Below are 12,735 nucleotides of genomic sequence, written 5' to 3'. Positions count from 1 at the left end.
TACCACTTGTTTGAAATGTAATAAAATTGTAACAGTTCAAAATAAAACAAACCAACAATTGCTAATTGAAACATTGGCATTTTATTCATGACATGTCAAGTTTTTGACCAAGATCCACCATCTCATCAGTTTGTTCTCCAGTACAGAACAGCACAGGGTGCAATGTCAGTCCCCTTTCAATAGCGTGTGTGGCCACCATTGTTTTGGATACAGGCAGTGCATCGTCGGCGTATACTGCCTACTAGTCTTTGGATGGATTGCTGCTGGATTCTGTCCCACTCCGTCCTCAATGTCTGAAGCAGCTCTGCCCGTGTCCTAGCCCTGCCAACTACGCGTCTCCCAAGCTCATCCCACAGGTGCTCCATGGGATTCAGGTCAGGGGAGAGTGCAGGCCACTGCATGGTGTTGATGTTCTCACCTTGGAGAAATGCAGTGGTAAAGCGAGCAGCATGGGGACGAGCGTTGTCATGCTGAAAGGTTCTCAGTTCTGGGTGGTCTCAGGTCTCAGTTCTGGGTGGTCTCAGGTCTCAGTTCTGGGTATTTAAAGGTTTCAAAGGTGGTAAGTTTCTTTTGCGTTTTCGGTCTTTTTGAAGTTGGTCAAAATGGTCAAATTTTTCGGTCAAAATGCCCATTTTGCACTGGCCTTTTTAAAGCCAATATCAAGACATCACGTGCAGCTCATTAAAATCATCCCGTACCCCTTGGCTAATCACTGACAGTCAAAACAGCTGTTCAACAGCTGTGCTATGAAGTGACCATTGAAGGTTCAAGTGACCATCCGTGACCATTTTGTCTGACAGTGAGGACACTATTGTCCACAAATAAGTTCACACATTTACTACACGCAGTGTTATTGTTGATATTTAAAGGTTTCAAAGGTGGTAAGTTTCTTTTGCGTTTTCGGTCTTTTTGAAGTTGGTCAAAATGGTCAAATTTTTCGGTCAAAATGCCCATTTTGCACTGGCCTTTTTAAAGCCAATATCAAGACATCACGTGCAGCTCATTAAAATCATCCCGTACCCCTTGGCTAATCACTGACAGTCAAAAGGGCTGTTCAACAGCTGTGCTATGAAGTGACCATTGAAGGTTCAAGTGACCATCCGTGACCATTTTGTCTGACAGCGAGGACACTATTGTCCACAAATAAGTTCACACATTTACTACACGCAGTGTTATTGTTGATATTTAAAGGTTTCAAAGGTGGTAAGTTTCTTTTGCGTTTCAGTATATATATATATATATATATATATATACATACAGACTTGGCATTTAATATGGAATTTTTTTTTTTCCTTGACTTGGGTTTACTTTCTGAACTCAGTATATCAATCTGGTGAGTTTCTTTTACCCTTCGGTGATGTCTTTGTTGAAAGAACCATGTCACTGATTGTCTTTCGCAGCAAGAAGTCAATAACAGGATTATATCACAGGTGGTGTGACAAAATGTAAGGACAGGTACATTTGACGATTGGCTTCACAATCGGGTATATAAGGGTTGTTGCGTTCTGTATTAATGGAAAACAACTGCTGCACGTCTACAAAAGTTATTGCCGCTTCCTCTGGAGATGGTCCGTCAACTTGACAATGCTGTTTGTCATGGAGTGGTGGCTTTACGAAATTCTGGCATGAAACAGCGTGCTATTGCTCGCCAGTATGGCATCACTCAAGGTCAGGTGTCAAAGATCCTGAAACGAAATGCTCAGAGGGGTGTCCCTACTCCAATACCGAGGCCAGGACGTCCACGCAGAACCACAAGGAGAGATGATCGCCAGCTGCACCGGTTAGTCTGCAATGGCCATACCAAGTCAGCTAATCGGCTTAGGGCTGAGTGGCAGCAACTGACAAATGTGCCTGTATCCAGAAGGCTAGTCAACCAACGACTGGTTCAAGCAGGCTATCGTGCCAGGCACCCCCTGAGAAAGCCACGCCTGACCAGACAAAACAGCCAGCGCCGATTGCAGTGGGCCAGAGAGCACCGTCAATGGCAGCCAGGACACTGGAATCACGTGACCTTCAGTGACGAGTCTAGATTTCTGGTCAATTGTCAAGATGGCCACGTCCGAGTGCGCAGACAAGTGCATGAAGCCCACAACGAAGATTGTATAGTGCCAATAGTCCAAGCTGGAGGTGGTGGGGTGACCGTTTGGGCTGCTTTTCATGCAGGGGGCAAAACTGACCTGTTTGTTCTGAATGGAAACCTGAACCAGTTCAAGTACAGGGTCATTCTGGAAGGAACATTGCTTCCATTTGCTCGTGCAGCCTTTCGAGGAAATGTTGTCTTCGAAGATGACAATGCACGGCGTCATCGTACTCGCATGATCCAACACTTTCTTGCTGACCGTGGTGTAGAGCATATGGAGTGGCCTGCCATGTCCCCGGATATGAATCCGATAGAGAACTTGTGGGCAGAATTAACGCGTCAAATCGACAACTTGGACCAGCAGCCGACCTCTGTGCGTGAATTGCAGCAGGCTATTGTCACTGCATGGCAAGCGATTCCTGTCCAAACCTTGGCAAATCTCGTGAACAGCATGCCTCGACGTGTACGTGCTCTCCTGAATGCTTGTGGGTGTTACACGAAGTACTGAACTGTAATTTTACTGTCCGTAATCCCAGTCATAATTTAGCTTTTGTTTTTGTTGAAATTTTTTTTGGCTAATGTGCAAAATAAAGAGATACTTCTGGAAAACGTACAGAAGTTTAACACAATACTGTCCGTGAATTGAGTTTGATATCTGTTTACATCACTTTCAAGGATCAATTTATTTGCTTCGAAATGTCAAATGTGGTTTTTGTTTCTTTTAAAGGTCACATTAACAAAATCTAGAATAATTTCAACATAATTCCAATGAACTTTTGGTTCCAAGTCATCTTGAAAAGTAAGCTCACCCCCACAAAAAAAAGATTCCATATTAAATGCCAAGTCTGTATATATATATATATATGTATATATATATATATATATATGTATATATATATATATGTATATATATATATATATGTATATATATATATATATATGTATATGTATATATATATATATATATGTATATATATATATATATATATATATATATATATATTGTTGCGGATCTCGGATTACGGCGCTCCCCTTACCGAGGGGGGGGGGGGGTTATCCCCCTCGTCTATTAAGCTGGCCGTCTCCGGTCCTAGAAATTATGACGTCACTCCCGGTCGGGTAGTAGCCAGGGTCATATTAGTCAATGAAGTCCCAAATACCTGCGTACTAAGACCGGCCGTGAGCGAGGAAATAATTTCCACCCGAGCCGCAGCGTTAATGGATACGCCGAGCGAAGCGAGCTGCGACTCGGGCCGTTAACAAAAGACTAACCCGATCCTGAGCGTTGGCCAAATCGTGCCACGTATATCAATGGAGAAATCACTAAAGCGACCGGATGAGAGGAAACCCAAAGAATAAGAAGGAAGAACACAGGTTTATTAATTATGTACAAAACCAAAACCAAGGAAGAAACGAAAGGTAAGACTGTACAGGAAGAGGAAGAAGCAGATACACAGGGCAATCCTTAAACACTCTTTATTTTATCACACGCCCAGGACAGTACAAACACACTTACACGAATGGGGAATAGCAGGGATGAAAGGTCCAGGCGATGGGGTCCGGTCCAGGCTCCGGGTCCGCTCCAGGCTCCGGGTCCGCCGTGAAGAATGGCAGGCAGCTTTGCGTGTCGTTGGCGCGCGACCGGACCTTATAATTATGCGAGGGACTGGGATGCCGCGTACATAATCTTCGTGCCAACTCTCTCTCGCCCAACGTTCGTCTCAGAGGGTACCCTCGCGCAGATCGCTCAATGCAGTGACAATCAATCGAGCACTCCCCGTGCAGTTCGTTCACAATGACCTCCCCTCGCGCAGTTCGTTAAGATCAGCATCCCCCGGCGCAGTCCGTTCACAATGACCTCCCCTCGCGCAGTTCCTTACGACCAGCGTCCCCCGGCGCAGTCCGTTCACAATGACATCCCCTCACGCAGTTCCTTACGATCAGCCTCCCCCGGCGCAGTCCGTTCACAATGACCTCCCCTCGCGCAGTTCCTTGCGATCAGCATCCCCCGGCGCAGTCCGTCAAAGGGCTTGGCGCTCACGCTTATAAGATCGCGCGTTGAAATCAAGCCGCCTTCATAGGGCTAGGCCCACTAACGAGCTCACCTCAGCCCTGGTTGGTCAGCGAGGGCTCACTGGCTCCACCCTCGACGGCTCGTGGGCAAGGCCACACCTCTTCCCGTGGCTCCGCCCCTTCTTTCCTCGAGCCGACCTCGTGTTCAATGGCGTTTGGAGCCAGCGCTAAGACAACGATGACGGCTCAATGCAGCGAACGCTGCCTATAAAATCACGTGAGCATTGGGAAGGACAAGCCCCGTCTGTAGGTGCTCCTGGCACTTTGGAGAGAGAGAGAGAGAGAGAGATAGAGATAGAGAGAGATAGAGAGAGATAGAGATATATAGATAGAGATAGATTGGGGGTAATTGAAGGGGCCTAGGTTATTTGATTAATGCAACGCAGATTCAACTATTGGGAACAGATCCTTAAATAGAACACATACTAATGAGATAACTAAAGAAGAAGCCTATGGTGTCCTACGTGTTGCAATATGACCTAACTAGGGTGCGACCTTTGACCTTACACAAAAATGGGAATATTTACAGGGGATTATTTATAAGGGAATATTACAGATATTTTCAAAGTGGAGGGTTCTAAAAACCACAACAATATATTCCAGAATGGGGGTCATAGGTTTTATAATTATTTATTTATTGAAATTCACCCTAAACAAGGCTAAGAGCCACGAAACATGAAGGGCTACAAAGAAAAAGAAGAGGAAAAACTGGCAAAACCTTCCCCTACTCCTCAAACAACAAAACCTTTTCACAGGACCACTGTTCAGAAGGGGATAACTAGGCCAGGTGGAAAAATAAATTTTTCTACCCCAATTGGGTGTTTTTTCGGAGACCCCATCTCTGTACTGGAGGCAGTTTCATTGGCTCGGGGGCACAATCCTAGCCGGTTCACCACCCCGAAGCAGTTCACCACCTCTAATGTCTAATGGCTCATTTTCCCCAGATCTGGTACTCATTTTGTTGACCTCGGAAGGATGACATGATGACAGGCTGAGTCAACTCACCTGGTGTTGTGTATGGCATGGCAGGGACTAAAACTCAGGACCTTAAGATCTTAAGCCACCACCAGATTTTGGAGTGCATGACTCCTTCATTTGGAACCCTACTTCCACCTCCAGAATTTCTTCACTTCCGATCGTTAAGACCATGTAGTTGGCATCACCAAAGTGGATGCCAAAACACAGCGCTTGCATCTTACACTGCTGACAGCTAGAGGGCCTTGTTTTATTTTTAACATTAAAAATATGGAAGCAATAAAACGGTTTACTTTGTGCAACAGTATTAAACCTAAACACTGCTTTTTTCATCCCATCATCAGTGTCTCTTTACTGTTACGCATGCAGGGCAATATGATGGTGTACCCTTCTGCAGAGTGATACCAGATTTTGTGGTGCAGAGTGGAACACCTGGCAAAGCTGGGGATGCACAAAATGACACTCCATTTAAGGTGGGGATACAGGATTGTTTTAATTTACGTTAAAAACCACCTTCTATACAGCTTGTCAAAACCAGAATTTGGTCACAACAGTTGCAACCAGCTCTAAAGCCTGCTTTCTCTTTTCATCATCCGTAACTTGGCCGTCACAGGCGATCTCAGAGAGGTGAAGAGACAAAACAGTTGATTCTATTACGAACAAAAGGACCAAATTGGAGACGAACAAAAATAATTAACTGGAATAAAGCAACGGAGCTCATAACAATACGACTGCGTAAATGGATGAGAGTAAATTTATAAGCACAAAATGGTTAAAGGACGTGGAGGAACCCGTAAAAAAGAGATTTGTCGATTTGAAAAAGAAAACTTTGAGTCAATACTCCGAAGGGAGTTTTAGACAATCTGGAGACACATGACAATTTAAAACAGCCTCAAACACAACATGCTTTCTTCCTATAATTCACCAAATGTCCGAACGTCCGTCCGTTCGAAGGTACCGCAAAAACGGCTCAACCGATCACAACGATATTTTGAGTGGGTATTCCTGGGACCCCTGGGAGTAAAATAGGCTATATTGTTTTTCCAAGTTTTCCAAGTTTTCCAGTTTTTCCAAACACGATGGAATAATATTTACCGATATGAACAGTGATGTGGCTTTTGTTGAAATTCTACAAATACTGTTTATTATACGTACCAGGCTTCCGCTTCCGGTCCGCTCGAACAAGGAGGCCTGCTTCGATCTCTCCACAGCATCGAAGTCCTTTCCAAGAGTGTGGTGCTGACCGGGCCGCCGTGGTGTTCGCATTACAGCCCGACCGAATATCGTCGCTTCGTGGCTGCTTTCCGCCACTGAAATCCAGCGCGGCTTGGGCGATCCTGCCCCTGTTTGGAGAACACCCAGCGAGGCCTTCAACGGGACCGAGCGAGCAAGGCTTCTGCTGCCGAAATCCAGCGCGGCTTGGGCGATTTTGCCCCTGTTTGGAGAACACCCAGCGAGGCCTTCATCGGGGTCAAGCGAGCAAGGGCGTGTCGGGACCTGGTTCGCGCCATTGACCGAGTGGTTCGCACCAACCGGAGCTGTTTTTGGATGACGTGCTGATATCCTTGGACTTCGCGCTAGACTCTGGGCCGACGTGGTGTGTGGTGCTGATATTTTGAGAGGCTTGATTTAATACCCCAACCTCTCAACCCCACCTCCTTTTCTGCTACCCCGCCGTTATTATTTGCCAGTATTTTTAGCGAAAGCCCACAATATATTATATCCTTATATATATGTGCACATTATATATGGACTTCCGCTTCCGGTCCGCTCGAACAAGGAGGCTTGCTTCGATCTCTCCACAGCATCGAAGTCCTTTCCAAGGGTGTGGTGCTGACCGGGCTGCCGTGGTGCTGACCGGGCAAACGTGGTGTGGTGCTGACCGAGCCGCCGTGGTGTGGTGCTGACCGGGCCGCCGTGGTGTGGTGCTGACCGGGCTGACGTTGTGTGGTGCTGACCGGGCCGACGTTGTGTGGTGCTGACCGGGCCGCCGTGGTGTGGTGCTGACCGGGCCGCCGTGGTGTGGTGCTGACCGGGCCGCCGTGGTGTGGTGCTGACCGGGCCGCCGTGGTGTGGTGCTGACCGGGCCGACGTGGTGTGGTGCTGACCGGGCCGATGTGGTGTGGTGCTGACCGGGCCGACGTGGTGTGGTGCTGACCGGGCCGCCGTGGCGTGGTGCTGACGGGGCCCCTCGCAGCCGTGATGCCCCCCCCCCCCCCCCCCCGAATTTCCATGTTTTAAACGTTTCCCAGTGTGTACCCCGGATTAGAATAGGTACACCGTATCCCTGCGTGTCGTAAAAGACGACTAAGGGGGTTGGTGTCAGGAAGGGCATCCGGCCATAAAAACATTGCCTCAAAAAGAGAACCATGACAATTACAACTACATATGGGTAGGGTACAGCCCGAAGTGGAGATCGGTTTCTGAGGTTTGGGACATGGAATGTAGAGACAATGACAGGGAGATCAGGAGAAGTGGTGGAAGTATTGGTCAGAAGAATAGTGGACATATGTTGTGTGCAAGAGATGAGATGGAAGAGAAGTGGTGTGAATGGTGAAGGGTAGGCAGGGACAGAAATACAAGTTTGTGTGACAAGGGTGCCTGGAGGGAATGAATTGTGTTTTGGTGTCCTGTTTTCTGAGGAATTTGTAGACAGTGTGGTGAGTGTGACGAGAGTGAGTGATAGGTTGATGATGGTGAAAATGATGATTGTAAAGCTCTTGGTGAACGTCATCTCGGGATATGCTCCGCAGGTTGGTTGGAGCGATGAAGAGAAGGACAAGTTCTGGTGTGCGATAGAGAAGCTGATGGAAAACGTGAAAGATGAGGAAGTTGTTGTAGTAGGAGGAGACCTGAATGGACATGTGGGAAGGAGTATGGATGGTTTTGAGGGAGTTCATGGGGGTTACGGATACGGTGTGAGAAATGGAGAAGGTGAAAGGATTTTGGAGTTTGCTGATGGAGCTGATTTGTTGATTTGTAATACTCAGTTCCAGAAAGAGGACAATAAGCTTGTTACATACACGTCAGGTGGGTCGACGACAACCGTTGACTACCTGATGGTGCATCGGCGAGATAGGGGGCACCTCCCGGACACAAAGGTGATCCCGGGGGAGGAGGCTGTTTCATAGCACCACTTGGTTGTCTGCGACATAAGGGTGAAAGGTGCGAGGAGAGCTCGGCGGGTGAAGTACCAACCGAGAATGAAGGTGTGGAGGTTGAAAGAGGTGACGGTAAGGGATGCATTAAAAGAGAGGCTGAGTAGGGTAGAGGATGATGTGGTTGAGCTTGAAAGTGGTTGGATGTCAATGAAAGCTAGTCTGTTGGGAGCCGTTGGTGAGGTATGTGGATGGACAAAAGGACCACCGAGGCACTCGGAAACATGGTGGTGGGATGATGAAGTTGGAAAGAGGATTGACGAGAAGAGGAAGAAGTTCAAGGAGTGGCAGAAGGCGAAGGGTACGGGAGCAGAAACAGCAGAGCATGAAAGTTATAAGGCAGCCAAGAAGGCTGCAAAGAAAGAGGTAGCAAAGGCGCAGGATGCATGGAGGAAAATGTTTGAGAACGCTTGGAATCGGAAGAGGGTCAGAGAGCAGTATTCAGGATTGCAAAGCAGATAGCGAAAGAGAGGTGTGATGTGATGGGGGTGAGTTGCTTTAAGGATGAAGTGGGACAAATCGTTGTGGACCCAGATGGAATTAAAGGAAGATGGAAAAGATATATGGACATGCTGTTGAATACAGAGAATGAATGGGATGGCAGCATAGAGAGTAACCCAGTTTTAGGACCGGCAGAGAAGATAACCGAGAAAGAAGTTGAGGAAGCGATAAAAGCAATGAAGAGTAGAAAAGCGGGAGGGCCGACGGGAGTTGTGGGAGATATGTTGAAGGCAGCAGGAAGTTGGGGTGTGAAGAGAATGACAGAGATCTGTAATCTGGCGGTGAAAGAAGGCCGCATTCCAGTGGATTGGGAACTGAGTACCCTCGTCTCTCTATACAAGGGGAAAGGTGACCCTCTAGAGTGTGGCTCGTACTGAGCGATAAAGTTATTGGAGCACGGAATGAAGGTATTGGAAAGGGTGTTGGAGAGGAGGATAAGGAAGAAAGTGAAGATCGACGAAATGCAGTTTGGATTTATGCCAGGAAGAGGAACGACAGACGTGCTTTTTATTGTGAGGCAGTTGCAGGAGAAGTACATGGAGAAGAGGAAGAAGTTGTTTCTTTGGTTTGTTGATCTGGAGAAAGCATTCGATAGGGTTCCACGCAAAGTATTGACATGGGCAATGAGGAAGTTAGGAGTGGAGGAATGGTTGATCAGAGTAGTGATGGCAATGTACAAAAGAGCACGCACAGCTGTAAGGACGAAGAACGGGAACAGTGGTGAGTTTGAGGTGAAGGTGGGAGTGCATCATGGGTCGGTACTAAGTCCACTACTATTTGTAGCTGTGATGGAGGTGCTGCCTCAGAACGTAAAGGAGGGTTTACCGTGGGAGTTGTTGTATGCAGATGATCTGGTGTTGATTGCGGAAAGTATGGATGGACTGAAGGAAAAGATGAACAAGTGGAAGGAATGTATGGAGACAAAAGGTCTGAAGGTGAATATCGGAAAGACGAAGGTGATGGCAAGTGGTAAAGCATGTGGTGAGGTGGAAAGAACTGGGAAGTGGCCATGTGCTGTGTGCAGGAAGGGTGTCGGAGTGAACTCCATTCAATGTACAATGTGCGCTGAGTGGGTTCATCAAAAATGTAGTGGTCTGAGAGGGTCATTAACCAGTGTGGCAGCTACATTCAAGTGTAAGGTGTGCACAGAGGGAGCTGCAGATGGAGGAAATGTTGAGTTGGATCTTGGAGACGGCGTGAAGCTGGAAGGTGTGAAAACATTTTGCTACCTCGGAGACATGCTGAATGGAGAAGGTGGCTCAGACTCGGCAACGTTTGCTGGAGTGAGATGTGCATGGAAGAAGTTTCGGGAACTGAGTGGCGTGCTGACGTGGAGGGGAGTGTCGTTGAAGCTGAAGGGAAAGGTGTATGCTGCATGTGTGAGAAGTTTTGATTTATGGGAGCGAGACATGGGTAATGAACGTCGAGCAGCAACGAAGGTTGGAAAGGGTGGAAATGCGAATGGTTCGATGGATGTGCGGAGTATCGTTGAGAGAGAGGAAGACAAATGATGAATTGCGAAAAATGATGGGAATAGAGCCTGTGATTGATGCTGTGAAGAGGAACAGGTTGAGATGTTTTGGTCATGTGTTGAGGAAGGATGAAAGTGACTGGTTGAGAAGAGTGATGGAAATGAATGTAGAAGGAAGTAGAGGACGGGGAAGACCGAGAAAGACTTGGCTAAAGATGGTGGAAGAAGAAATGCGGGCAAGGGGGTTAACAAGGAGAGATGCAGAAAATAGGGCAAGATGGAGAAGATTGTCATGGGGACCGCAAGGCTAACCCCTGCTCTAGCAGGGAAAATGGCCTTAAAATGCATGTTGTTGTTGTTGTATATGTACCAGGAGAGAGTAGATCGACTCCTGACAAACTCTTCTTATATAAATGTGCGGCTCCGAAGTAACATGACAGCGTGTGCAAAGCGACTGAGAAACAGGTGTAGCGGCCGCTTCCGTTGTGCAGAATTCAATCTTTTTTCAAAATGGGCGCCATGTCCTGTTTAGATTTTGATGATTTGCGTGTGATATGATTCAACGGATGTTTATATGAATCGTTTAAAATAAAAAAAAGCCTTCAATTTCTGATATTTTGCCTTTTCATTTGGGCCTCCCAATTGAAGCCCCGCCCATAGAGCGGGTACCGTTGCTCGTTGTTCCAATTGTCAAAGCAAACAATAATATTGCATTTGTATGCAAAACATTCTACATTTAAACACTTTTTGAAGAATTGAACTTATAAAGTGGATCTTCAAAGAACTATGCAAGTCACTCGTAACAAGAAAACTGTTGTTCCAGATAAACACCATAATTACCTCCGCCACCGAAGGTGAGGGGACGTTATGTTTTCATCCCTGTCTGTCTTTCTATCTGTTTGTCTGTGAACAAGATATCTGAAAAAGTTGTGGAAGGATTTGTACGAAATTTAAGGGACGAGTTGGTTCGGTGACAAGAACAAGCCAATTTGATGTTGGTCCAGGTCCAGATCCAGATCCGACCTATTAATGGGATACAAAATGTAAACTGTTCAGCCTGGCCGAGGTATGCGCTCCACCGAGTGATGTTCTAATTTACCATTAATTTACTCCATCCCCAAAATGCACAAGGATCCTTTCGTCTTCACAAATCACAACATTAACTAGAGAGTTCATAGAACACGTTACACCACACATGGTTCAGGTATATACTTTAATTTCAATAAAATAATGATCTTATAGATCGTTTAAAAAAAATCCAGAAGTTTAGCACTACTGAAGCAGTCTTGTACACCACCCTATTTAACATGTCCAAGTACTGCTAAATGGAAAGGTTTTGAAAGTGACAAGAGGGCAATTTGTGTTCTTCAGTGTTCAAGTATATAATTCAATTTATGTCATAAAAATATTGTAAAAGTCGTGTAAATAAATTACTTCCTGAATTTACCTCCGTTTTACTGCCATTGCCCCAGTGTCTATTACACCACCTTATTTTACAAGTCACATTAATTTTTTGTGCCCGTTGCTTGTGTCCTTTGGAATGTCCTTAAAAACAGTGTTCCCTGTTTGGAATGATTTTAAACGATGGATCACTATCACGCAGACAGACGTAGTAAAAACAAACATCTCACCCCTCTCCGCATGCGCAATTGGGACAAATTCAGAGCCAAAGCACATTAGAATGGCAAACTTATCTTCCTTTTCATGTTCTGATTCATGTTCAAAATATAACATTCAATTTAAATAAGTTGTTCCTTGATCATAAATTAATGTTTGTGGAAAGATGGATGGATGGATATGGACCAATTGTTTAACCCCCACTTTTCACTTCGCATGTGCGGGGTAACAGCAAGAGGTATGGCTCAATGCCTATTAACTTGTGATTTTTCTACATTATACACGGATAAATGGATATTCCACATGAAAAACTCGTGACCACATTGGACAGATAGCTAGATAAAGAAAATACCAGAGGTAGTAACATTGCAGTCGATCAAAAAAGAGCACACTGATCTAAAAAAAAAGTTCATTTTTATGCCTCCGGCCCCGGAGGTGGCATTATGTTTTCAGGTTGGCCTTCCATCTGTCCGTACGGGCTAAACGTCGTTTTTCTCAGAAACCACATGTCCAATTGAGACGAAACTTTCAGGGTAGGTGTGACACCCATGCAGAATGTTTTTATCATAATTGTGACCTCATAGGTCATGTGGTATGGCAGCCATCTTGGAATAAACGCAAATAATTAAAAAAAGATTTCTCGGAAACCGCTGAATGGAAAAATTTGAAACTTGGCACATTGTCAAGTACTCCCAATAGGGAACAAAAGCATGATAATGATCTTGGATAGAAAAACAGCCATCTTGGATAGAAAAACGAACCTTATCCGATCAACACGAAACTTCACAAACATGATCCCCTACCCATACATATGCAAGTGTACATCTTTGAGGTCATAAGTCATGTGGTATGGCAGATAT

At 45.8% G+C, this 12,735-nt stretch overlaps 1 protein-coding gene across 1 annotated transcript in view; it reads left to right on the top strand.

The window, feature by feature from the left end:
* Positions 1–12,735, top strand: part of CWC27 (CWC27 spliceosome associated cyclophilin) — a 70,695-nt gene that overhangs the window by 5,667 nt on the left and 52,293 nt on the right. The window contains exon 4 of the mRNA XM_068103416.2: positions 5,498–5,601. Within this exon, the coding sequence (XP_067959517.2) occupies positions 5,498–5,601 (104 nt within the window). The remainder of the gene's footprint in view (positions 1–5,497; positions 5,602–12,735) is intronic.

The sequence above is a fragment of the Myxine glutinosa genome, chromosome 8, assembly GCF_964187855.1.
Source record: "Myxine glutinosa chromosome 8, kmMyxGlut1.1, whole genome shotgun sequence".
NCBI classification, from domain to species: Eukaryota; Metazoa; Chordata; class Myxini; order Myxiniformes; family Myxinidae; genus Myxine; species Myxine glutinosa.
This window is presented reverse-complemented; position numbering and strand designations above follow the sequence as displayed.